Consider the following 22,777-nt stretch of genomic DNA (forward strand, 5'->3'; position numbering starts at 1 on the left):
CACTGCAGAGTCCTACTGAGGAACATGAAGGGAGTTCCAAGCCCTCCGTTTTTCACACAGCTAAACAGCTTTTGAAGATTAGTTGGCACAAGCCCGTTTGTACAGGAATTATTCTTATTCAGCCTATTTTTCCCCACAATCCACAGCTGTATTTGTGGACCCTGAAGTACAGCATCATTTAAGTGAATCGGAAGCCTGCAGTCTGAACCACAGACTAGAGTCTAGAGGTGCTAGCCAACTGATTCTGCCTCTGTACAAGTACAAGCATATGTCGTGCAAGTCTAGCTTCTTCAGAACCATCATTCTGAAAACTTGGATGAAGGAAAGGGTTACATTTCAGCACTCATTTCAGGAGAGAAGTGTGCAAATTTCATCAGTAAGTCTCTCTTGCAGTACTATATAGAGGTCATAAGATGCAGTGCTGACCTTACCTAGACCATTACACTAAGTTACACTGAGCTGTCATCTCTAGCAAGAGCCCTGGCAAGCTCAGAATATTTGCACCCATTTTGGTTAAAAGAAGTTTGTCCAGTTCCACTGGGAACTACTGGCTTGGTACAAGAGAGAATGGTGCTGGGTAGAAGTACTTATTTTTGACTAGCTGGAAGTTTCCTGGTTTAGTCTAAGTCACTTTCTTTGTGATGACCTTGCTCTTTGAACCCACCTCCACTGCCCTAGAGTCAATACCATGACTTGTTTCGGATGGTTCAAGGTTGCTTTCCCAAGCCATGCAGAAGAACATCTCACTTCACTGCTTCTGGCAACATCTGACTCCTCCTGTGCTCTCTCTCTGACTTTAGAACTTCAGTGATTTCCTCCGTGCTCTACGCATTTTCCATTGTGTGTAGTCCCACACGCTAAACAGGCACTGGGGAGGTGAGCCACCTCCAGACCCAAGAAATGATCACACCAGCCAACTGAAGGGTAACAAACTTTATTATACATCTCTTTAAAACAGGCTGGAAGGAACAAACAAACGTCATTCCAATATAGTGCACCAAACCCACCCCTTTTCAATATGGATTCTGACCAACCCCCACCTCTCCCAATCCACCCTCCCTTAAAATTGCTCCAATTAAATTATCCTACTTCAGATCACCCCAACTGTCTTATCAATAGCTATTTCTGAACACCAAGACACACTGTTCTGGCAAAATTAGATGCAATATTTATTGGGTTTAGTTTCTTAATCTCCAGAAAGGAGAAAGGAAAAAACAAAATCAGGAAAATCATTTCTTAAGTTTGCCTTTTTACAGAAGGTAGAAATTCTGCAGGTCCCCGTCCCCCCCAAGTAAGTCTGAAACCCTCTTGTTCTGCTTGGCAACATGAAGAGAGATTCTGGTGGTTATAGAGCACCAGCCAGATGAGATCAGTCTGAAGAAACTGATTTCGAGGCTTTGTTTTCATTTCCCTTTCGGGCCAGCCTCAAGTGGTTTTCCAATATCCCTTCCACGTAGCTTAAGGCCTGGAATGACACACAAAGGAGACAACTTTCAGCAGTTTGCCTTGAGTCCTGCCTACATACTTGTCACCCTGAACCCTCAAACAGCCCAACAAATGAACTAAGGTGGCTGGAGGGAGGGGAGGGGAGGGAAGGCAGAAGTCACCCACTACAAGACAGAGCAAGCACAGAAGAGAGAGGAGGAGAAAGGGAGATTTATTTAAGAAAAAAAATCAGGCTTTATACATAACTAAAAAGAAACTGAAACAGGTAATTGGAAAAACTGACCCTTGCTCAGGTAACTTACAGGCCATTAGCTGAATCATTGCCCAAAGAATAATCCTGGGGGTGGGGGGGGTGTCACTAGTCTGAGAAACACCACTCTACTAAGCATCATTGCAAAAGCCATTTCAGATGGTTTTAGCAGTAGATATCCTAGTTCATTACAAATACCTAGAAATTAAGGCTTTGTATAACTAGAAAGGTGGGCACTCAGCCATTAAGGTCAGAAGGGACCATTATGATTGTCTAGTCTGACCTCCTGCACAATGCAGGCCACAGAATCTCACCCACCCACTCCTGCAATAAACCTCTCACCTATGTCTGAGCTATTGAAGTCCTCAAACCATGGTTTAAAGACTTCAAGGTGCAGAGAATCCTCCAGCAAGTGACCCATGCCCCATGCTACAGAGGAAGGTGAAAACCCCCCAGGGCCTCTTCCAATCTGCCCTGGAGGAAAATTCCTTCCCGACCCCAAATATGGCAATCAGCTGAACCCTGAGCATGTGGGCAAGATACCCAGGAAAGAATTCTCTGCCACAACTCAGATCCCACCCCATCTAACATCCCATCACAGGCCATTGGGCCTATTTTCCATGAATAGTTAAAGATAATTAATTGCCAAAATCATGTTATCCCATCATATCATCTCCTTCATAAACTTATCCCGCTTCCAATGGCACAATGTATTCACTGCAAAATACATGACTTTGGATTTACATAAGGCCTTCAGGTGTCTGCCATCCAAAAAAATCACTATCAAACATAGAGCAAGTCCCAGACACTGAACCAATGTGAGTTTTCAATCCTTGCAGAGAGCTGAAAGCTTCGGAGTTCCTGCTTCTAAATCAGCAGAAACAATCTTAACATTAGGATGCAAAGTGACACCCCATAGGTCAGTGGTCTCCAACCTTTTTACACCCAAGATCACGTTTTGAATTTAAGGGCAACCCAGGATCTACCCTGCCTCTTCCCCAAAGCCCCACTCCCTCCATCCCACCTTCTGTCCGTTTCTTGTTCTCCCGCACCCTCACTCACTTTGACTGGGCTAGGGCTGAAGGGTTCGCAGTGTGGGAGGGGACTGGGGGGGGGGAGGGGGGCGCCAAGGCTGGGGCACAGGGTGGTGGCGGCTCTGAGAGGGAGGGCAGAGCTGAGGCTTGGGGTGCAGGAGGGGGTTTGGAGTGCTGGCTCTAGGAGGGGGCTCCCAGGGCTGGGGTGCAGCCTCCCACCAGACAGCACTTACCTCCAGCAGCTCCCAGTTGGTGGTGTAGCATGGCTGCCGCTAAGGCAGGCTCCCTGCCTAACCAGGCCTGCCGCCGCCCCCCTGAGGAGGGGCTGGGGGCATGCGGCTCTGCGCACTGCCCTTCTCCGCAAGCACTGCCCCTGCAGCTCCCCATTCCTGGCCAGTGGGAGCTGCAGGGGCAGCGCTTGCAGGCAGGAGCAGCGCGCAGAGGGAGACCCCTGCCCCCCGCCCCTGGGGCCGCACTGGCCGCTTCCAGTGCAGCCCCAGGGGCGGGGGGCCAGGGAAGGCAGGGAGTCTGCCTTAGCAGCAGCCCTGCTACACCACTAGAGATCACGATCGGCCAGTCGATCGCGATTGACCGGTTGGTGACCACTGCCATAGGTGAACCCATGAAACAGCACTGACATCAACCCTGCAAGCATCCTACCGGCAGAGCGACACATGCTGTTTCCCTAGAGAATTGCTGGGTGCAAACAGAAAGGAGTTAAATGTAGACAATTAAATGACAGCAGCAGCATCCCTCTCCCCCACACTGAAGTGGTTAGATAGCTACTGTGCACCTGACACTCACCGATGGCTCTTTCGATCTTGCCCAGAACCTGGTTGTTGGGGATTGCTCTTCCGCATTCGTAGTCAGCAATAACTTGTGGTTTTTCATTTATTTTCTAAAAAGAAGATGTGCTTTAAACACATCAGTTTAACAAACAGTGAACATTCAGAAACACAAACCCAAGACATCCCATATTACACGAGTGGCTGCATCTTCTCAGAAGTACACCAGGCTTGCAAGAGTGAATTCTGCCTGTCATCACTGGTTTCTTCTATCTGGGTGCTACCATGCCGATAACAGTTGTATTGTAAAAAGGTCTGCCTCGCTCTCAAGAAATCGGATACAAGAATGATAGTGGAGAGTGTCCACAAGCTACAGCAGTCCAGCAGCATGACAGATACTTCTGTTTGAAAGCTCAGATACAGATAGGTTTTCAACACCTTATGTCAGGAATTACTATGCCAGGGCTAAGTCGGTTAAAGAGGAAGCCCTTTTAACTCCAGCCCACAACATAGCTCACAGGTTCCAGATAGAGGTCCCTGGTCCACCACCTGAGCTGCTAGTTAGCCAGTACACTGAAAAGTTTGAGGTCTTCTATTAACCCTTGATGATACCTCCTCACCACCTACCGGTCAGGAGGCTAATTTGACACCATTTACAACCCAGCTCCCTCACAGACACAGAGCCTGGCTAAGGAAAAGCAGGAGTAGAGACCAAACGACACTGATAAGCACTCACCGTGGCCAAATCCTTTTGTGTCAGGCCCTTGCTCTGTCGGCCCTGCTGGATTACTTTGCCCACCTCAAGGGGGACTCTGTCATGGTGCAGCTCCTCTGTCTCCCGATCCAGCTTAGCTGTGTTCTTAGTGATAGAATGCTGCTTGTTTTGGCCTGCTGCCCCTAGCATTTAAAACAAAATCAAGAAGAGGCAGTGTCAAAACTGTACTATCGCGAACAAGCACTTTGATGAAAGTCAATCAACTTCCCCAAGCTTTGTAGAATTTTCAGCATTCACCACTCTACCTATTCACGTCACCATTAACTTTATCATACAATCACAGACTTTAAGGTCAGAAGGGACCATTATGATGGTCTAGTCTGACCCCCTGCACAACGCAGGCCACAGAATCTCACCCACCCACTCCTTTAACACACCTCTCACCTATGTCTGAGCTACTGAAGTCCTCAAATTGTGATTTAAAGACTTCGAGGAGCAGAGAATCCTCCAGCAGGTGACCTGTGCCCCACTCTGCAGAGGAAGGAGAAAAATTCCCAGGGCCTCTGCCAATCTGCCCTGGAGTAAAATTCCTTCCCGACCCCAAATACAGCGATCAGCTAAACCCTGAGCATGTGGGCAAGACTCATTAGCCAGCCACCCAGGAAAGAATTCTCTGTGGCAACTCAGATCCCACCCCATCTAACATCCCATCACAGGCCATTGGGCATATCTACCACTAATAGTCGAAGATCAATTAATTGCCAAAATTAGGCTATCCCATCATATCATCCCCTCCATAAACTTATCAAGCTTAGTCTTGAAGCCATATATGTCTTTTGCCCCCACTGCTTCTCTTGGAAGGCAGTTCCAGAACTTCACTCCTCTGATGGTTAGAAACCTTCGTCTAATTTTAAGTCTAAACTTCCTGATGGCCAGTTTATATCCATTTGTTCTTGTGTCCACACTGGTACTGAGCTTAAATAATTCTCTTCCCTCTCTGGTATTTATCCCTCTGATATATTTAGAGAGAGCAATCATATCTCCCCTCAGCCTTCTTTTGTTTAGACTAAACAAGCCAAGCTCCTTGAGTCTCCTTTCATAAGACAGGTTTTCCATTCCTAGTAGCCCTTCTCTGTGCCTGTTCCAGTTTGAATTCATCTTTCTTAAAAATGGGAGACCAGAACTGCACACATTATTCCAGATGAGGTCTCACCAGTGCCTTGTATAATGGTACTAACACCTCCTTATCTCTACTAGAAATACCTCGCCTGATGCATCCCAAGATCCCATTAGCTTTTTTTTTTTATGGCCATATCACATTGGTGGCTCATGTGATCAACCAATACTCCGAGGTCCTTCTCCTCCGTTACGTCCAAGTGATGCGTCCCCAGTTTATAACAAAAATTCTTGTTATTAATCCCTAAATACATAACCTTGCACTTTTCACTATTAAATTTCATCCTATTACTCCAGTTTACAAGGTCATCCAGATCTTCCTGTATGATATCCTGGTTCTTCTCTGTATTGGCAATACCTCCCAGCTTCGTGTCATCCGCAAACTTTATTAGCACATTCCTGCTTTTTGTGCCAAGGTCAGTAATAAAAAGATTAAATAAGATTGGTCCCAAAACCGATCCCTGATGAACTCCACTAGTAACCTCCTTCCAGCCTGACAGTTCATCTTTCAGTGTGACCCGCTGTAGTCTCCCCTTTAACCAGTTCCTTATCCACCTTTCAATATTCATATTTTTCCCCACCTTTTCCAATTTAGCTAACAATTCTCCATATGGAACCGTATCAAGTGCCTTACTGAAATCGAGGTAGATTAGATCCACTGCATTTCCTTTGTCTAAAAAAGAAATCTGTTACCTTCTCAAAGAAGGAGATCAGGTTAGTTTAACGCAATCTACCTTTTGTAAAACCATGTTGTATTTTGTCCCAGGTACCATTGACCTCAATGTCCTTAACTACTTTCTCCTTCAAATTTTTGTCCAAGACCTTGCATACTACAGATGTCCAACTAACAGGCCTATAGTTAACCAGATCACTTTTTTCCTTTCTTAAAAATAGGAACTATGTTAGCAATTCTCCAGTCATATGGTACAACCCCTGAGTTTACAGATTCATTACAAATTTTTGCTAATGAGCTTGCAATTTCATGTGACAGTTCCTTTAATATTCTTGGATGAAGATTATCTGGGCCCCTGGATTTAGCCCCATTAAGCTGTTCAAGTTTGGCTTCTACCTCGGATGTGGTAATATCTACCTCCATTTCCCCATTCCCATTTGTCATCCTACCATTATCCCTAAGCTCCTCATTAGTCTCATTCAATACTTTGCCTCAATCTTTGTTTAGATATTGGGCCATGCCTAGATTATCCTTAACCTCCACTCCATCCTCAGTGTTCAGCAGTCCCACTTCTTCTTTCTTTGTTTTCTTCTTATTTATATGGCTATAGAACTTTTTACTATTGGTTTTAATTCCCTTTGCAAGGTCCAACTCTACATGGCTTTTGGCCTTTCTCACTTTATTCCTACACGTACTGACCTCAGTAAGGTAGCTTTCCTTGCTAATCCCTCCCATCTTCCACTCCTTGTAGGCTGCTTTTTCTTAATCACCTCTCTGAGATGCTTGCTCATCCAGCTTGGTCTACAACTCCTGCCTATGAATTTTTTCCCCCTTTCTTCGGATGCAGGCTTCCGATAGCTTCTGCAGCTGTGACTTGAAGTAATCCCAGGCCTCCTCTGCCTTTAGATCCACAAGTTCTTCAGTCCAATTCACTTCCCTAACTAATTTCCTTAATTTTTTTAAGTTAGCTCTTTTGAAATAAAAAAGCCTAGTCGCAGATCTATTTTTTGTTTATCCTTCCACTTAGTTTGAACTGAATTAGCTCATGATCGCTCGAACCAAGGCTGTCCCCTACAACCATTTCTTCTAGGAGGTCCTCGCTACTCACCAAAACCAAATCTAAAATGGCATCCCCTCTAGTCGGTTCAGCAACTACTTGGTGAAGGAATCCATCAGCTATCGCAACTAGGAAAATCTGAGCCCTATTATTATTATTAGCACTTGTCCTCCAGTCTATATCTGGGAAGTTAAAGTCTCCCATGATCACACAATTCCCATTAGTATTTACTTCATTAAAAACATTAAAGAGGTCTATCCATATCCAGATCGGATCCCGGCAGCCTGTAGCACACCCCAAGTACTATCCCAGGGCAGGCTCCAGTAGCTTTCTTCCCCAATGTGATTTTTGCTCAGACAGACTCTGTCTTATCCATTCCATCGCTTCTTATTTCTTTACATTCTACCTCATCCTTGATATACAATGCTACTCCACCACCTTTACCTTTATTTCTGTCTTTCCTAAACAGCACATACCCTTCAATACCTGTAGTCCAGTCATGACTACTATTCCACCATGTTTCTGTTATCTCTATAATATCTGGTTTCATTTCCTGCACCAGTAACTCTAGTTCCTCCATTTTGTTACCTAGGCTCCTCGCACTGGTGTACAAACATCTTAATTTTTGCTATTTGGCCTCGCTCACATTCTTTACCCGATTAGGCACGGACAGTCTACCGCCAGTATCACCTATTAGACTGGTATGTACACTACCCTTCCTCCTTATGTACATTCTCCCACCCACAGCTGTATCTTTTCTTACTTTATTTTCTCCCCTCTCAATGTTAAAATCCGGTGTAGAGGTTACCTGGACATCTCCCAACCATCTCCCCCAGATTCCATCAGTTCCACTGGTGCGGAAGTTACCATAGAATCACTCTTCAGAACCTAAGCTTTTAATTAAAAAAATTCAGCACAGTACAAAACTTAAGTGTAACTGAGGCAACGCTGCCTGCAGACTGCCTGAAATAATACTTGAGACAGGTGTTAACTGCTTTATTAATCTTAATTGGCTTGACTCTGAAACCTAATGACAACAACCTAAACTATGCTGCTGGCCATTTTACCAGAAACCCTGTCAATGTTTTAACCCGCAACCCTCTACCCCAGCTGCCAAGCACTCCAAGCTCCCCTGCCACTCCCACCACAACTTGTATGATGGAATTGTACAGTGCAGTCTGTGGCATGTTGAAAACTGAAAATTTAGAGCCAGAATAAAATGTAATGCACTACCAAAACACAAAGACTACTGGCTTATTGGTTTTCGTATTTCAGTTTAAAATATTAAGTTGACTTTGAATTGCTATAGAACTTCCCGTCTACCACATAATTTAAGTCTAGTTCACTGTGGAGTATGAAGGGCCTTCAAGCTGTTACTCAATAAAATGTACATGGACCAAGAAAAGTTAAAGTACACTCATTTGAGGGAAGGTAGCTAAGTACCCAAATACTCTCACAATTCATATTATTTGAGTACACATGCATAAAATATTACACTGCATAATCAAGCAACAAAGCTAATTCCATCCAAACCTCAGCCTATACACCTGAAAAATCTATACTCACTAGATTACAAATATTTCCAGTTTTGACTTTCTGTAGAACTAATTTTCATTTGTGGTCAAGGATTTCAGGAATTTCTATTGTCAGATGGATGGTTAAGGCTGTTTTTCAAACATGCAGAATTACCTTCCTCTTGTGCATGCATTTGCCAACCAAATGGTGTATGAAGTATAAGGGTATTCCAAACATTGTTATCTTTCCCTCAACAGTGCACTTTAATCGTTAAAAAAAGCTCTAACGCATTTCAAACCAACATTCCTTGATATACATTTTAATTTCAAAGTGACCTGCAAATAATATAAATTGGGCTTATATCCTTCTTGCTTATAATGTATATAGACTTTAAGGTCAGAAGGGACCATCATGATCATCTAGTCCAGGGTTTCTCAATCTCTTTTGTTCAGAGCCACACACCCCCCCCCCCCCCGCCCAGATTACAAAAAAACCACAGCCCACCTGTGTCACAACTGTTTTTCCTGCGTATCCAGTAGATTAAAAACCAGGGCCAGTGTTATGGGGTACCAAGCAGGGCAACCATTCAGGGCCCCATGCCACAGAGGGCCCCATGAAGTTAAGTTGCTCAGGCTTTGGCTTTAGGCCTGGGCAGTGAGGCTCAGGCTTTGGGTTCAGCCCTGGGCCCCAGAGAATTTAATGCTGGCTCTTTGGTTTATTTTGGCAGACCCCCTGAGATCTGCTCATGGCTCCGCAGGGGGCCCTGGACAAGAACCACTGATCTAGTCTGACCTCCTGCACCCACTCCTAGAAATAGACCCCTAAGCTCTGGCTGAGTTGCTGAAGTCCTCAAATCATGGTTTAAAAGACTTCAAGTTACAGAGAATCCACCATTTACACTAGTTTAAACCTGCAGGCAACCAGTGCCACATGCTGCAGAGGAAGGCAAAAACAAAAAACAAACAAACAAAAACCCACAGCATTTCTGCCAATCTGACCCCAGGGGAAAATTCCGACCCCAGATATGGTGATCAGTTAGATCCTGAGCATGTGGGTAAGACCCCCAGGCAGATACCCAGGAAAAAAATTCTCTGTAGTAACTCAGAGCTCTCCCCACCTAGTGTCTCATTTCCAGACATTGGGGTTTTTTGCTATTGGCAGTCATCAATGGACAATATGCCATTGTAGATAGCCGCATCATACCATCCCCTCCATAAATTTATCAAGCTCAGGTCTTGAAGCCAGTTAGGTTTTTTTGCCCCCACCGCTCCCCTTAGAAGGCTGTTCCAGAACTTCATTCCTCTCCTCTGATGGTTAGAAACATTCATTTAATTTCAAGGCTAACCTTGTTCATGGCCAGTTTATATCCATTTGTTCTTGTGACTCCACAGGTGCTTAACTTAAATAAGTCTTCCCCCTCCCTGGTATTTATCCCTCTGATGTATTTATACCTTTTGGTTAGGCTAAACAAGACAAGCTCTTTGAGTCTCCTCTCATAAGGTAGATTTTCTATTCCTTGGATCATCCTAGTAGCCGTCCTCTGCACCTGTTCCAGTTTGAATTCATCTTTCTTAAACATGGGAGACCAGAACCGCACACAGTACTCCAGATGAGAGCTCAGGGGTGCCTTGTATAATGGTACTAATACTTCCCTGTCTCTACTGGAAATACCTCCCCCAATGCATTTTAGGACAGCATTAACCTTTTTCACAGCTGCATTACATTGGCAGCTCAGTCATCCTATGATCAGCCAATACACCCAGGTCTTTCTCCTCTTCTGTCACTTCCAACTGATAAGTCCCCAGCAGATAGCAAAAAATCTTGTTGTTAGTCCCTAAGTGCATGACCTTGCACTATTAAATTTCATCCTATTTCTATTACTCCAGTTTACAAGGTCATCCAGATTTTCACACGTGATAGTCTGGTCCTCCTCCATACTGGCAATACCTCCCAACTGTGTGTCCTCTGCAAGTGTCATTAGCGTACTCCCACTTGTTGTGCTAAGATATAAGAGACTGAAAGGTTTTTTGTTTTATTTTATTTTTTTTTAAAGGGATCAGTGTCAACTCCTGCTTCCCCTGGTTTTACTGCAGGACCCACTGCAGGTCTCAGAGGACGCACTGTTAGTTCTCTCTGGATACCCCAGGAGGTGAGGGTGTTGACTCTTGAACAAAGATGTTCCTTCCCCAAAACGTCAACCACTACAGATAATTCAGCATTAGCAACAACAAAAACAAAAATCCACAAAGTTTTAAACAACCTGAATAAAAATCCCTTCCCCTCCAAGTTTTCACTCTTTTGGCTGTTGGCAGTTCATTAGATTTCCAGTTATCACAGACTCTCTCAAGCTGTAAGAGACCTTAATTTCTAACATCACACACTTTCCCCACGGATGGTGAGTACTATTACATATTAATCATCCATATTTTATTTTAAATTTGTATTGCCCTATAACATTTCATTCTCGGTAGTGATATTGAAGTTAACAGATATTTCACAGTGATTATTCATGTTAACATGCTTAATACATGTGTGTGGGTGTGTTTTGTTAAATGATAGACTTGAATCATAAAGCTAAGATAAAGAGTTCATGTGTACGGACTGTTTTCTTTCAAACTCTGATACGAATATTAAATAAGCCACAAAAGGCTTGAAAGTTTCAAATATGGTTTTATATATGCCTACAATAATTTTATTTTACAAAATCAAAGTTAATACTCTTCATAAACTCAAAACAGATTCAGAACAACAGTTTTCTCTAAGTGTTTTAATGCTAACATTTACATCTATTTAACATTTTATTTATGTACTTTTTCAAAGTCTCAGATGTAATTTATTACATCTTTCTTGGAGGTTATTTTTAGGTTATACAGTGGTTTGATTTCATTTAACAATATAAGCAATATGCCCTGGGTATATTATTAATGCACAGCATTGTATGTGTTTGTTGAACAGGTGCACTTGCTTTGTGAAAAATGTTTTTCTGGAGTCCGGACTTTGACTGTACCTTGGCCAAGAAATTTAGACCTTGACCAAAAAAAAAAAATAGGACTATCCTGGATCCCCCTTCTCCTTTATTTCCACTTAAATTTATATTTGTTTTCAAGTCTGATCATTACATATAGCAAACTTTATTAGAAGAGGGTACTTTAATGAGCTAGAGATGTGTTTTATCCTTTTCTGGATTACATTATTACAATCAACATCTAGAAAGGAAATGCACAAATTTAAAAATCAACATTCACCATTCTTAACTTCTCCCCATTGTTTTCTTAAACTTTCCCTATTATCCTTAACTACTGAAGCACATATATTATGTATTGTCAGAGCCTGACCTGAGACCTCTGCAAAACGAAGACGACTGAAGGACTGTTGAGAGTTTAGAGGTCTTAAATATTCGTTATTTTCTCTAAGGTTTTTAGGGGGAAATCCACATAAAGTATAGACAGAATAGTACCATTACACTGTATTATGTAAATACATGTTTACACTTCTTAAAGAACTTTAAATAGGTTGTCAATATAATAGACTGCAAGAGTTCCAACATCTGTAACGATTTAATTCATAATTAAAAACTAGTGCAATAGCTATTTTTATATATCTCACTTCTTGTATTTTGAAAGAGTGAATTTATGGAAATATGTATTATTTTAGCAACACTGCATAACAGTGTTGCTATGGTTAAAGATGCTGCAACAGTTCTATTTTATATATATCAGCCACTAGGATCTTATCTTTTACATATTTGCTCCAAGCTGCATTTTTGGATTAAAGAATTTTAGCCAAAATTATATTTTTGGTAGTTTTCCAAAAAAGGCTTTATCTGTTTTTAGAGTTTTGTAAATGCAATACACAAACGAATTCATTTATGTAAAAAGCAAGTATTTTTTAAAAAGATACAGAGCTCAATTCTCATTTACACCAAGTCCTTTTTACATAATTCAATAAGCATAAAGGGGCCTTGATTTAGGAGTAAATGATGTTTATACCCACTGTAAGGGCCCACTTTACACAGTCAGAGCAGTGTAAAAGCACAGGTGCCAACACCATGGGTGCTCTGGGGGGGGAGGGGGGCAGGGAAGATTGTCCCGCTGATCAGCAACTCCTCCTCCCTCCCAGCACCTCCAACCCACCACTGATCAGCTGTTTGGCGGCCAGTGGGATTAAGGTGAATCACTCAGGACGCAAACACCTCCAGAGAGGTATCACCCCTGGGGGAGGTTGGCATATAATGGTTCAAACTGGGTTTTCCAGAGACCAACAGACAATGAAAAGGTTTTTGGCATAAAAAAACCCCAGAGATTAAACTGACACATGGGTCTTTTTTCTAATTCAGCAAATGGCCACGACCTTCTGTTTGAGAGAGAGGACGGGAGGTTGGATATTAGGAAAACCTTTTTCACTAGGAGGGTGGTGAAACACTGGAATGCGTTACCTGGGGAGGTGGTGGAATCTCCTTCCTTTGGGGTTTTTAAGGTTAGGCTTGACAAAGACCTGGCTGGGATAATTTAGTTGGGAATTGGTCCTGCTTTGAGCAGGGGGTTGGACTAGATGACCTCCTGATGTCCCTTCCAACCCTGATATTCTATGAGGGAAACCCTTGCAGAAGGGTTGGAAAGACTTTGGCTTATTAGGACCACCTAGGATGAATGGGTGACCTTTGGTAAGCTTTTACCATGCATATGGGAACTTTTATTTGTTTAATCTGTTCCCTACGATTAAATGCAATTTGCTTTGTAACTAGCACACACTGTTGTAACCCCTGGAGAAAGTTTAAAAAGTGCTGGGGAAAAATCAGAGGTGCTTCAAAAACCCTAAGTCCCCAGTCTGGAGGAAGAGAGATAAGGTCCCTGTCTGAGAGACGCAAGGGCTGGGACCCTGAAATCTGAAGTGGGTACCCTTGAGGAACGCTGGGGTACATGTGTGCAGTTAACCCTAAAACTGTGACAGGGTAACTATGAAGTTAAAACATGAAACTGGCCTTCCCTACCCACCCCCGAGACAGAAATACCTACATTTCTTGGAGGTCTCTACATCTTCTCCTCTTCTCTGAGCTGCTAAGATTGCCTAGAAATAAGAAATTTAACTTTATCAACATTAGTTCCATTAACATAAGGCACAGACCTCTATTTAAACACTTTAACAAAGAATGATTTATCATCCTCAAACAGCCAAGCTGCTAGCAAAAAAAAAAAAAAAAAAAAAAACCTCCCTGAGCATGTATCCAGGCAACCGCAATGATTTTGCTACAAGAGGAGAGGAAAGGAAGTAGCCTGCTTTGGCAATTGGATAGGAGATTTATTAGTTCTGAGAAGTACATTGGAAGAACTCTCCATATTAACAGACACATTTTGGATGTCCTGGAGAAAAAAAAATTATGTTATGTGGATTTTAAATCTTCCTTCACCCAGTTTGAGAAAGAAACATTGCTTCATAGTCCCTGTTATCGAGAAAGCAATGTAAAATGGGCTAGGATAATGTCTAGAGGTGTGTCTAGACTGCAATTTAAGTCCCAGGTTTGAACTCAGGCTCAAGCCTAATCCACCATCTACACATAAATTGTGAAAACCCAGGGTAGGGGTGCAATTTCAGACCGGGGGAGTGGGGGAAGACAGCAACTTTACCCATGATCCAAGGGGCTACTTAAGGCACCTGATAACTTAGGCCTGGTCTACACTACAAAGTTAGGTCGACATAAGCCGCGTTAGGTCAATTTAATAACTTATGTGTCTATAATGCTGAGTCCCCTTCCGCTGACCTCAAGGGTCTATAAAGTCAACTTTTGTACTCCACCTCCATGAGAGGCACAGCACTTGCTTCGACATCCAAGGGTTGACATGGGGATAGTGTAGACACAGTGTTGCGTAATTTGAATGAACTGGCCTCCAGGAGGTGTCCCACAGTGCTCTGCTTTGACCACTCTGGAGAGCGCTTTCAACTCCACTGCACATCAGCCAGGTACACAGGAAACAGTCGCCCCCCTGTTAAAGCCCTGGAAACTTTTGAATTTTCATTTCCTGTTTGATCAGCATGGAGAGCTCGTCAGCATAGCTGACATGGATGCTCAAGGCCGCAAATGTGCTCCAGCATGGAGTACACAGGAGGTGCTGGATCTTATTGCTGTGTGGGGAGAAGAGTCTGTGCAGGCAGAGCTCCGATCCAGCAGAAGAAATGCTGACATCTTTGCCAAAATCACATAGGGCATTGGGGAAAAGGGCTACAACACGGACACACAGAAGTGCGACATGAAAATAAAGGCGCTTCAGCAAGCATACCAGAAGATAAAGGGAGGCAAACAGTCACTCTGGTCCTGAGCCACAGACATGCCACTTCTATGAGGAGCTGCATGTGATTCTTGGCAGCAACCCCACCACTACCCCAAAATGCTCCATGAATACCTCCCAGGAGCCCCGGGCAACCTCAAGCAACGAGGACATTGTTGATGAGGAAGAGGAGGAGAACACGAGGCAGGCAAGCGAAGGATCCATTCTCCCCCAACAGCCAAGAACCCTTTTTAAACTCTGGAGCACATCCTCGCACAGGACCAATTGCCGGCAGAGCATGATGCCCGGGAAGGCAGCTCTGGCGAGTCCACATTTCCAATCAAACTGTCGGGGTCACATGCTATTATTTTTAATGTTGAATCTGAAGAAAAAAGGAGGTGTCGTGAGTATCGGTGACCACTCCAGCTACGCAGAGGGAGCTCTCCAAAAGACTGTTTATGTGCATGGGGATGGCCCTGGAATCCTTCATGGAGATCTCTAGGAAGCTTTCATGGAGGTACTCTGCAATCCTTTGCAGAAGGTTTCTGGGAAGGGCTGCCTTATTTCGTCCACCATGGTCGGACACTTTCCCACGCCACTCCAGTATTAACTCTGCTGGCATCATTGCGGCACACAGCATTGCAGCATAAGGACCAGGTCTGTACCCAGACGCTTGCAGCATTTGCTCCCTTTCCGCCTCCGTTACCCTCAGGAGAGTGATATTGTATGTGGTCACTTAGGGGAAACGGGGGAGTTTTAAATGCTAGCCCTTAAACCACAAGCAATTTGACAAGTAATCCACCCCATTTGGTGAATTCTCGGTCACAGAACCACACTTTCCCAAGTGTGCCCTGGTTGTGGTTGGAAGGGATCACCGCATATTGCAACCAGCACTTAAAAATGGGGAGGTGGATGTTTCCCGTTTGTCTCCTTTCCCCCTGCCCCTAACCCAGTGCCACTTTTGTAACAACCAAACTATTTGCAGAGCTTGACACTGGTGCCTGTCCTCAAGCAACATCAAGGCTGCTAGGGGAAAAGGGGCCTTTTCTCAAGTTCCAACCTGTGATCCCAAGAATGTGCTGCAGCTTTTGTGAAGACAAGACCTCTCACCCATGCCTCGTGGACTACACACCATGGCTGGAGCAGCAAACCAACTCCTGCAATAGCCAGTGGTTGTGATTATGTTGTGGCTTGCAGGGAAGTGCATTGAGGGATGTTTCTTTTATAAAAAGAATTAACCTTGCACCAGAAACAATGCATGCACTGTCAATGCTACCTTTGTGCTTTGTATTCTTTACAGCTGAAACCTGTCCATCGGCACATCCTCCACACTGGGACAGAGACTTTCCCAGATTAGAAGGCAGAAAAAGACTACTTGCGAGGACATGTTCAATGAATTAATGTGCGCCTCCGAGAGTGACAAGACTGAGCTCAGAGCATGGAGGATTACACTGCGTGACAGCCTGCATAAGGACAGCATGTAGGGAACAAGAGCGTGCCACTGAGGAAGAGATGCTGTGGATTATGAAGGAACGAACAGACATAGGGGGAGGGATAGCTCAGTGGTTTAAGCACTGGCCTGCTAAACCCAGGGTTTTGAGTTCAATCCTTGAGGGGGCCATTTAGGGACCTGGGGCAAAAATTGGTCCTGCTTTGAGCAGGGGGTTGGACTAGATGATCTCCTGAGGTCCCTTCCAACCCGGATAGTCTATGATTCTATGTTAAGGCGTCCAATTGAGGTTCAAGAAAGGCAGCTGGATGCTTGAATCCCTCTGGAGCCATTGCTGAACCTGCTGCCATCATCACCCAGTTCTACATCCTCCCCGCCCCCCACAAACATCCGGGGGGGGGGGGGGGGAAGAGGAGCACTCAATACCAGGGGAGGGTACAAGGACCAGAAGGCGCCCGTTCCCGCACCTTTGATGGTTATTGCAGTGCATCTGTAAGCAAGCTTTCCTTGTTCCCGCCCCTGCAGTATCAGCAGCCCTTTTGCCCCAAGTTATCTTACTTTTCTTTGCCGTCTCTGTGTGTTTGTGACCATAATAAAACTTTACAGATTGAAGAGCCTTTTCTCCTCATTCATCAGTACACTGTGGTTAGTGGGGGTGGAGTTTACAGGGGAGAAAATGCAATGAAGGAACAGCTTGGTAAGGAACAACACACACGTGTTCCATCTACAGTCCCACAGCAGTTAGGGAACCGCATAGTGCCAAAACCATCCACTATGCCCTGCATGTTGTCCAGAGTCACTATCCTTCGTAGCAGAAGTCTATTGATTGCCCTGGAAACTTGGATCACAGCAGACCCCACGGTAGATTTACCCACTCCGAACTGATTCCCCACTGATTGGTAGCAGTCTGACATTGCAAGCTTCCAGAGAGCTATCGCCACTCGCTTCTCAACTGTCAGAGCAGCTCTCATTTTACTATTGCTGCGCTGTAGGGCTGGGGAAAGCTCCTCACACAGTTCCATGAAAGTGGCCTTACGCATCTGAAAGTTCTGTGGCCACTGCTCGTCATCCCATAGCTGCATAACTGTGCGGTCCCACCAGTCAGTGCTTGTTTCCTGGGCCCAGAAGCGGTGTTCCACCATGTCAAGGTGATGCGTGACTGTTGCCAGCATCTGCGAATTGCCCCGGTCCATGGCTTCCAGCAGGGCTGCTTGCGTGGCATCATATTGTTCCTGCTTCGGCTGCATATATACTGCAGGATAAGACATGAGGTGTTTGTAATGCTCACAACAACAGTGTACAGCTGATCAGAGTCCACGCTTGCTGTGCTATGGCATCTGTGCGGGTAACCCAGGCTTAGGAAAAAAGGTGCGAAAAAGGCTTGGTTTCTTTGCTGTGGATTTCAGGGAGAGAGGGAGGTAAGTGCATCATGGGAGGCTAACGCCATGTTATAACCACCCGCGCAAATGTTTTGGTCCCATGAGGCATCGTAAGCCCAACCCAAAATTCCACTCGGCTCCATGCACTCAACCATAGTGCAGCGCTCTGTGCATTGATGCAAGCCCTCCTAGGGAGGATGCACTCCGACACTATGAGCATAGTGGGGACACACAAGATCAACTTGCTTAATCGACATTGATCCGCCGATTTAACACAAAATCGACTTAACTTTGTAGTGTAAATATACCCTTAGAAATTAGCTCATAGATACAGTACTCCTAATTACTATATAAAGAAAAAATATACAAACCCCAATTAAAGCCATTGTTCTAGATTTACACATAAATTTAAAATATCAGGAGACAATACAACAAGATATTCCCAATCCCAAGCCTTGAGGTATCAATTTTGGAGCCTTACAAGGTATCAGAAACACATGTCTGATACTTTATACACTACCTTTAGTAGAGATAAATACAAATAAATAAAATAGGCTTCCTTTCTCTAACAGATGTTCTGTGTTACTACCACTATCTACTCTATTTTAGTCAATTGTTTTCACACTACTAAAAATGTATTTAATTTTAACATGCGATTACTTTTTTTCCTCTTATTAAGAATGGGAAATTTTTCTAATTATTTTGGCATTTATATTTACTGATCACAATCACGTATCTGACTCACTAACATTTGACTCCATCACTGCTATGAGTATCAGACTTGGAACCGCATTTGTTTTCCTATGAATTTTAAGTTATTTTACAGATATAACTAAAAATACTATTTGAAAATAAATAACCTTCATCTGTAGTGTGTCTGAAGTTATGCGTTTAGCTAATTTTTTTTAAACTGGCATTGCTAAGGTGAGTACAAGCTAAATTTACATTCAAGAAGGATCACATTATTTGATTGTATCACTTTAAACAATGATTGACAAAGCTCAACATGGTCAGTAATAATGATAATTACTCCAGCCAGGACCAGTTAGGCATTTTAGAATTCACTACTCAAAGAATTAAATTTAAGCATAAGAAAGAAAAACAAACTATGAAATAGACAGAACCAGTCAAAAAAACTAAAATAAGCACTGTAGTTCTTAAAGAACTTTGAAAGAAAAAAAAAACCAGAGACTAGATGTGCATTTCGACGGGAAGTACCAAGTAGTAACAGCACCACCACTAGTGTGTGAGGGAGATTAAGTGTGAGCCTGAGTGAGTGTGTCAGCACACCAAGCACTTTTTCAGTATAGCAGCAGCTGAAGCACCAACTCCTGAGCCAGAGGCAGCAGCACAGACAGGCCCTGTCCTCTCACCCAGCTTAGTGAGACCAGACACATGGGGGAGCAGCTTGGCCCGCAGTGGAAGACAAAGTGGGAGAGGAGGGGTGGCATCTCCCGTCCTGCTGCAAACTGCACCCAAATGTGGTATGAAGCTTGGGGGGAGGACAGGTGCTCCTCTGACCCACGGCTCTGACCTAGAGTCCCAGGACCCCCTGGGGGTGAAGGGTCTGAGCCTGAGTCAAGCAGGGATCCAGGATTCAATCCCTATTGCTCTGAAGTGTAGATGCAGTCCCACTGGACTGGTGTTTGAGGAGTCTACTGAAAATATTCCACAATCCCATGGGCTGATTTTCTTTGTCCTCTGGATAGTCAGGTTTGGTGGACAGCCAAGTTTTCCCACACTGCACCACAAACAAAGGGCTAGAGTGGCCACATTTTGGGAAGGCACTAGGAAGTCTAGGACATGGGTGGTTGGACTCGGGCCCTCATAATTCAGTGTAGACACTCAAGCCCTAAATTAACAAACCCAGGGTCTGCTAACTTGAGTTCTACTAAACTTGGGCTTACATTGCACTGCAGACAGATCCTGAAGCTGCATATATCTGAAGACATGGTTAAGGATACAATTCTCTTATGGAAGTTACAGATTCCATGACTTTCCAGGACCTTCATGACTTCTTCTGGGGCGGGGCAGAGCCGGCACCCTGCACCGGGGCCCCCAAAACAGCTAGCCAGCAGCCTGCCCAGGGGACCTCTGCTATGGTGCTGGGCCCCAACCCTCTGGAGTAGCAGCCGGAGTGTGGTCAGCCCTCTTGGGGCTGGAGAAGAAGCAGTCAGCCCCTGCCACAGGAGCATCGGTGGGGCTGGAGCAACTGCAAGCCCTGGCAGTGCTGTTTGTTCCTCCTTTTGCCCCCCAGGGTATTTTTAGGAAAGTCAGAGACAGGTCACAGGCTTCCATGAATTTCTGTTTATTGTCCGTGACCTGAATACCTGTGACAGAATCTTAACCTTACATATGGTCTAATCTCATTCACTCAGATGTTTTGTTGAGGTCATCATTTTCGTCTAGTTAAAGAGTAACTGTGTATAAACTTGCCAGAAAAAAAAAAAACTGTTTCAAGTCATACACAGAAATGCTCTTTTATGACTTCTCACAGTTGGATAAGAGATTGTTTCCATATTTAGCTAACTTATCCACTTGCTCTCCTAAAATAATTAGACTATAGATGAGGAGTCTGGTGGCAATCTTAAAGACCAATAGATTTCTTTGGGCATAAGCTTTCATGCATAAAAACCCCACTTTTTCAGATGCATGGAGATGCATAAAACTGTTAGTCTTTAAGGTGTCACGGGACTCCTCATTGTTTTTGTGGACACAGACTAACACAGCTACCCCCTGATACGTAGACTATAGATCAGGGCCAGCTCCAGGCACCAGCTTTCCAAGCAGGTGCTTGGGGTGGCAGTTAGAACGGGGCGGCAGTCCATGTCCTGTGGCGGCAATTCAGCGGCCGCTCTGCCACTGTTGTGGAGGTGGCAATTTGGCGGCGGCTGCTTGGGGCAGCAAAATTGCTAGAGCTGCCCCTGCTATAGATGGTTATTTTTTAAGTAGCCAGTAAACAAAATGCAGCACTAACTATTAGTATTATTAAACACAAACTCAAACTAAGTACAAGTTAATGGAGAAAAGTGCTTATCTCCACTGATACCAAAACTACATGCTCCAGTTTCACCTTGGAACTTTTAGAGTTACCTAGGAACAAACAGATGATAGGCAAAGGTCACAGAATTTGGTATTCAGCTGCTGTACCATGAGGGGCAAAAGGATCAAGGTGACAGATGATTATGAAACAGCTAAGAGATGGTTATCATACAGGTTTTTTGTACAACTGTTCACAGATGGACTGTTTTCAGTTAGGAATTCTGTGTTCATTTTTATTGCCACCCAACAGTAGTTGCACCAAACAGCTACATGACTCTGTTTTCAGGCAATGAACCGACATGTGAAATAAGTAATATGAACTTGGGAAGTTTGCAGCTTCTTCTTCCCAAAGCTGTTGTCCAGTCACAAAAATTCTTAAAGGTGAAATAGACCATAGGAGAACTGCAGTACTAGATGTGTGTCAAAGGCTCCTTCCTTTGGGATTGGGGCAGGACATAAACTACTTGGAGTGTATACTTGTTTCGGCTCCACCCCATTATGTTGCATCAGCCAGCTTATTTGATGCACAGCAGTTTTGAAATATTATTTTTAATATACAGTAAGTTATCTGTTCTCTATCTTTAATGGGGGTAAGACCTTTGAAAGCCACTGAATGTCCGAACGCACACAAGAACAAGCCAATGCAACACTGGAGGAGCTTAAGAGAGAGAGAGATTAATTTTTAGAATCTGTGCCAAATGCCCCTCTCAGCCTGGTTAGCAGGGTCATATATTGAAAGAGGAACTACATTATCTGCAATTCTGTATTTCCAGCTGTATTCCATCTTATTCCTACTAGAAGTAGCAATCCAAGGTGCAACATTATATCTTGCCAAGTCAATGCTTTTCCTGGATAAGAGTGAAGCCTCAGTGTCAATTCTGTCTTTTCAGCAAAAGACATGGAAAGCACCAAGATGTCACACGAGAGAACAGCAGCCATTTGTCACTGTACAATAATCTAGGTGAATTAATCTTACTGCACGGACACCAAGTTATTAGAAAAAAGCCACCCTACATGTGCCAGCAATGGAACAAACCAAGCCAGACAAACCCCCCTTTTCTATGTCACTCTCCTTCCAGCTGCGCTGCGGCCGAGCAGCGACCGGATTCTGCGTTCGGACCCTTTACTGGAGCGGGGGTCTCAACCTCTCTCTGTCTGAGCCCCCCAACAGGCTATAAAAACTCCACGGCCCCCCTGCGCCGCCACACCCGGTTTTCTGCGGATACAAGCCCGGGCTCGCGTTAGGAGGTAGCCAGCAGGGCAACTGCCAGGGCCCCTGGGCTCAGCGGGCACCACGAAGCTAAGCTGCTCAGGCTTCAGCCCCAGGTGGCTGGGCGCGGGGCCCCGGCGGGGAGCACCCCGTCCCGCACGGCCATGCCCTCAGCAAAAGGCCCCCGCCAGCAGGAAATATCCAGCCCGCTCCCAAGAGCAAGGCAAGGACCCCAGCGAGCGTTTCTCGGCGCGCAGCAGGGCGCCCCGCTTCCAGCCGTCCGCACAAGCCCGCGCAGAGAGCGGCGGTGCGGGTCCCGCAGCCCCGGGCCGCCGCGAGCCCCGCAGCCAGAGCGCGCCGAACCCGTCCCGCAAACAGCCGGCGAGCGGGGCGCGGCGGCCGCCCGGGCCCGGCGGGTGAGCCCCGCCCCGCCGAGCGCACGGCAGCGGGTGCGGGGAGCCAGGGCCACCCCGCCCCGGGGCCACCCCGCCCCACCCGCGGGCTCAGCCAGCGCCTGAGGGGACCCGGCCCGGCCCGCAGCCAGGGAGGGGCCGCGGCTGCCGGGACCCGCTCGGACAGCCCCGGCCCGGGCTCCGGGCACCCCCTGACCTGCTTGGACTTGGCCTGGGCCGCGCTCGGCCCCTTCTTGCGCAGCACCGTGACCGTGTCCCAGTCGCTCTCCGCCATGGCACCGACCGACTCCGCCCGCAGCACAGCCTCCTCCTGCGCCCTCCAGCCCACCGCTCATAGGGCGACCTGCCTGTCACTCCTCAAGTAGACTT

At 45.2% G+C, this 22,777-nt stretch overlaps 1 protein-coding gene across 2 annotated transcripts; it reads right to left on the reverse strand.

Moving 5' to 3' along the window:
* Window positions 1-918: 918 nt before the first annotated feature.
* Window positions 919-22,777, reverse strand: EDF1 (endothelial differentiation related factor 1). 2 transcript variants are annotated; one of them, XM_007067659.4, is made up of 5 exons: window positions 22,605-22,777; window positions 13,667-13,718; window positions 4,252-4,412; window positions 3,535-3,628; window positions 919-1,465 (listed from the first exon to the last, which is right to left on the reverse strand). In XM_007067659.4, the coding sequence occupies exons 1-5, from the start codon at window positions 22,680-22,682 to the stop codon at window positions 1,404-1,406; spliced, it is 447 nt and encodes a 148-aa protein (XP_007067721.1). In that variant the 5' UTR covers window positions 22,683-22,777; the 3' UTR covers window positions 919-1,403. The 2 variants fall into 2 exon arrangements, with proteins under 2 accessions (XP_007067721.1, XP_043386270.1); XM_043530335.1 differs by lacking the exon at window positions 13,667-13,718 and having other exon boundaries at window positions 22,605-22,758.

This window comes from Chelonia mydas, chromosome 16, assembly GCF_015237465.2.
Source record: "Chelonia mydas isolate rCheMyd1 chromosome 16, rCheMyd1.pri.v2, whole genome shotgun sequence".
NCBI classification, from domain to species: Eukaryota; Metazoa; Chordata; order Testudines; family Cheloniidae; genus Chelonia; species Chelonia mydas.